The sequence below is a fragment of the Etheostoma cragini genome, unplaced genomic scaffold (assembly GCF_013103735.1).
Source record: "Etheostoma cragini isolate CJK2018 unplaced genomic scaffold, CSU_Ecrag_1.0 ScbMSFa_4664, whole genome shotgun sequence".
NCBI classification, from domain to species: domain Eukaryota; kingdom Metazoa; phylum Chordata; class Actinopteri; order Perciformes; family Percidae; genus Etheostoma; species Etheostoma cragini.
This window is the reverse complement of record NW_023269057.1, coordinates 99,284-103,331: the sequence shown is the minus strand read 5'-3', so window position 1 is coordinate 103,331 and position 4,048 is coordinate 99,284. Positions and strand designations below refer to the sequence as shown.

At 52.1% G+C, this 4,048-nt stretch overlaps 1 protein-coding gene across 1 annotated transcript; it reads left to right on the top strand.

Moving 5' to 3' along the window:
- The first annotated feature begins 10 nt into the window (after positions 1-10).
- LOC117941273 (transcription factor IIIB 90 kDa subunit-like) lies at positions 11-3,848 on the top strand. Its single transcript, XM_034866342.1, has 13 exons — positions 11-170; positions 275-368; positions 451-577; positions 663-702; positions 1,030-1,125; positions 1,269-1,580; positions 1,731-1,792; positions 1,878-1,959; positions 2,081-2,133; positions 2,565-2,839; positions 3,004-3,058; positions 3,284-3,431; positions 3,609-3,848. The coding sequence occupies exons 1-13, from the start codon at positions 53-55 to the stop codon at positions 3,638-3,640; spliced, it is 1,494 nt and encodes a 497-aa protein (XP_034722233.1). The 5' UTR covers positions 11-52; the 3' UTR covers positions 3,641-3,848.
- The last annotated feature ends 200 nt before the right edge of the window (positions 3,849-4,048 follow it).

The following is a 4,048-nucleotide window of genomic DNA, read 5'->3' as shown; positions in this document are numbered from 1 at the left end:
CCCCCCCCCCCCCCCCCCAGACCCGTGCCTGTACATCCCTCGGTTCGCCCACATGTTGGAGTTCGGTGTGAAGACTCACGAGGTTTCCATGACGGCTCTTCGTCTAGTGCAGAGGATGAAGAGGGACTGGATGCACACGGGCCGCCGGCCCTCTGGGCTCTGTGGAGCAGGTATGCATGGTTACCTGGCAACAGCAACAACCACAACTTCACCCGTTCCCTGGCAACAGCAGACACCAACATCCAGAACTTGACCCGTTGTCCTGTCTCCTCAGCTCTGCTGGTGGCGGCTCGGATGCACAAGTTCCGCCGGACGGTGAAGGACGTGATCGGCGTGGTGAAGGTCTGCCAGACCACTCTGAGGAAGAGGTCAGGAGACCAGTTCTTCTTCTTCTTACTATGATGATGATGATGATGATGATGATGATGATTATTTATTGTTCCGTTGCAGGCTGACGGAGTTCGAGGACACGCCCACCAGTCAGCTGACCATCGATGAGTTCATGAAGGTGGACCTGGAGCAGGAGTGTGACCCCCCCTCCTTCACCGCTGCGCAGCACAAAGTCCGCATGCAGCAGGTACCATGCTCGCTGTCATTGGCTGCTGCTGGATGAGGTCACCAGTGACCCGACCAATCATCTCTTCTGTCTTCTTCTTCTGCAGCTTGAACACGAACTGGCCAGGAAGCTGGACGAAGTCGAGGGTTGGTCCCTAAATCTCATTAAGGACACTTCAGAGGACACTAGAGGGTTAGGGGACACTTCAGAGGACCCTAGAAGGTTAAAGACACTTCAGAGGACACTAGAGGGTAAAGGACACTTCAGAGGACCCTAGAAGGTTAAAGACACTTCAGAGGACACTAGAGGGTAAAGGACACTTCAGAGGACACTAGAGGGTAAAGGACACTTCAGAGGACACTAGAGGGTTAAGGACACTTTAGAGGACACTAGAGGGTAAGGGGACATCTTTAAAGGACACTACGGGGTTTGCGGACATCTTTAAAGGACTTGTCTGTCCATTTGTCCCCCAGGAGAGATCAGCTGCTACAAAGACGAGATCGAGACGGAGCTGGAGAAGAGTCGACCGAAGCTCCGAGGAATCTACGCTGCCTACGCCAAGGAGACAGGTCTGTACTGGTCCAGGGTCTGTACTGGTCTGTACTTGTCCAGGGTCTGTACTGGTCTCTACTTGTCCAGGGTCTGTACTGGTCCAGGTTCTGTACAGTAGTATTTTGTATCCCTGTTAAATGAATCCCTTTCCTGTCCCCAGACCCAGAGGACGGGGAGGTGGCGTCCTCGCTGTCTGAACCCGACGCGGTGCCGCAGGGCGACGAGGACGAGCTGCGAGCCGCCGCCGATCACCTGACCCAAAACTTCCTGTGTCAGGTGATCCAGGAGGAGGAAGGACGGGGCCAGAAGGTGGAGGCGGGCCTGGAGGTGGAAAAGGCGGGGTTGGACGTGGAGGGGGCGGGGGCTCATCGCCAGGCTGCCCCCCTGGCCGACATCCTGGGGAGACTGCCGGCCGCCGCCAGTCTCCAGCAGACCTTCCAGACCTTCAGCCAGGCTGGAGACAAACCAGACGGTATTCAGGCTTTATTTATTAATAATAATAATAAGTGGTCTCTGTCCTGACGGGTGTGGTGGTCTCTGTCCGGACTGGTGTGGTGGTCTCTGTCCGGACTGGTGTGGTGGTCTCTGTCCTGAGGGGTCCTCTTTGTTCTCCTGTTGACAGACGAGCACTCGGACAGCGGAGAACTGGATCTGATCGGGATCGACGACCACGAGATAGAAAAGGTTGGTTTATTCATCTGCTGAACTGGTCCAGGCTTTTACTTTGAAAGGGTGTGAGGACAGGAAGCCTGACTGTGTTTCTGTGCAGTACATCCTGAACGAGACGGAGGTCCAGGTGAAGACGGAGCTGTGGATGAAACAGAACGAGGAGTACCTGAAGGAGCAGAAAGGTCTGGACACCTCAGCAGGGTTCTGGCTTCTGATTGGCTGTTTCACCGTCAGGGTTCTGGCTTCTGATTGGCTGTTTCATCGTCAGGGTTCTGGCTTCTGATTGGTTGTTTGTGTTTACAGAGAAAGAAGAGAGGATACAGAAAGAAAAAGAACAGGGGACGTACAAGGAGAAGGTGAGTCACCAACAGGGGCCCAAAAGGACCAACAGGGTTTCCCAGTCTCATGTCAGGGGGGCCAACAGTGTCTCCCAGTGTTAAGTCAGGGGCCAACAGGGACCAACAGGGACCAACAGCGTCTCCCAGCCTCAAGTCGAGGGACCAACAGGGTCTCAAAGATTCAAGTCAGGGACCAACAGGGTCTCCCAGCCTCAAGTCAGGGGCCAACAGGGTCTCAAAGACTCAAGTCAGGGACCAACAGGGTCTCCCAGCCTCAAGTCAAGGGCCAACAGGGTCTCAAAGACTCAAGTCAGGGACCAACAGGGTCTCCCAGCCTCAAGTGAAGGGGCCAACATGAACCAACAAGGTTCCTGTGTTACTTCCTGTGTGTGACTTCCCGTCTCTGACTTCCTGTCTCTGACTTCCTGTCCCTGACTTCCTGTGTGCAGCCGAAGAAGAAGAAGAAGGCGGCAGCGGCGGCGGCGCTGACGGCAGGCGAGGCAATCGAGAAGATGCTGCAGAAGAAGAAGATCTCCAGTAAGATAAACTACGAAGTCCTGCGGGACCTGAACAGCCGCGGGACAGGAAGTGGGGGGGGCAGCAGTCCCAGCCTAACCTCTGACCACGACCTCGCCCCCCCCCGACCCCTTGGCCGCCGGCGCCGCAGGAAGAACAGCGCCGCGGACCGAGAGCTTGCGGCTAACGCTAGCAGCATGGGGAAGAGGTAACACGCCAGGCCGCCATTGTTGTAGTTCTTTTTACACATTGTGTGGGCGTATATTAAAGAAATGGGACTACAAAGGAGAGGTCCATGAGTAGATGCCACGGATCTTTCTTTCTTTCTTTCCTTTCTGATTGGATGATGTTTGATGTCTCCTGTTGTTTCAGGGTGCGTCTCCTCCTGTCCTCCACATCCAAGAAGAAGAGAGCAGCAGCGATTCAGGTGAGTTACACCACGATCACGCTGATTCCACCTGTAATCGGACGCTGATTCCACCTGTAATCGGACGCTGATTCCACCTGTAATCGGACGCTGATTCCACCTGTAATCGGACGCTGATTCCACCTGTAAAAGTTGTTTACAGAGTGATACCTGTTTTATTTTAATGACATATCAATAAGGATGCTTGGCCGTTAATTAATTTCTGAATCTGTTTGCCGCCTTTAGGCTGAAAGCCCCGTCGCCATGGCAGTAGCTCACTCTGCTGCCCCCCCGTCCCCCTCCCTTGCCATCGCAATGGCGGAGGGGGAGGGGGAGGGGGAAGAGGTGGTGGTGGAGGAGGAGGAGTGTGTCAGCGCTCTGCAGCTCGTTGGAGGTCAGTCCGGGCTTTTATTCTGGAGGGCTTTACTTTGTCATTTTAGTTTTATTGTGAAAGGTATCGTATGTGTCCACTTAGAGTCAATGTCTTTTCTTTATCTATTTATTATTTTTTTATTTTTTTTACTTATTTATAATTTTTATTTATTAATTATGATTGATTTGTGTTTTCCAGATTACGGCTGTGAGGAGGAGGAAGGCTTCTAGCTGCTGACCTTTGACCTGCAACTGCTGACCTTTGACCTGCAGAGAACTTTCCGTCCAATCAGAAAGCAGGATCTCAGACCTGTGATGATGAAATCTTGTTCATGTTGTACAAAGTGTATTTTTATAAGCTGTGTGTAGATGTGTGTGTTTTTGTGTTTTTTCATTAAATGTGTCGATGGAATCTGATTGGTCCTCACGACAGGAAGACAAGAAAATTGTCCAAACTTTATTTACACAACCATTTGCTCACAACTAGTTTGATGGTCTAGACCTGCTCTATCTGTAAATTATAGAGAGGTCTAGACCTGCTCTATAATTTACAGATAGAGCAGGTCTAGACCTGCTCTATCTGTAAATTATAGAGTGGTCTAGACCTGCTCTATCTGTAGATTATAGAGAGGTCTAGAC

Coding starts and splice junctions, on each gene's coding strand:
- LOC117941273 (XM_034866342.1), top strand. CDS start 53: ATGTTGGAGTTCGGTGTGAAGACTCACGAGGTTTCCATGACGGCTCTT. Junction 1,793..1,877: donor ACGACCACGAGATAGAAAAG/GTTGGTTTATTC, acceptor GTTTCTGTGCAG/TACATCCTGAACGAGACGGA. Junction 1,960..2,080: donor GTACCTGAAGGAGCAGAAAG/GTCTGGACACCT, acceptor TTGTGTTTACAG/AGAAAGAAGAGAGGATACAG.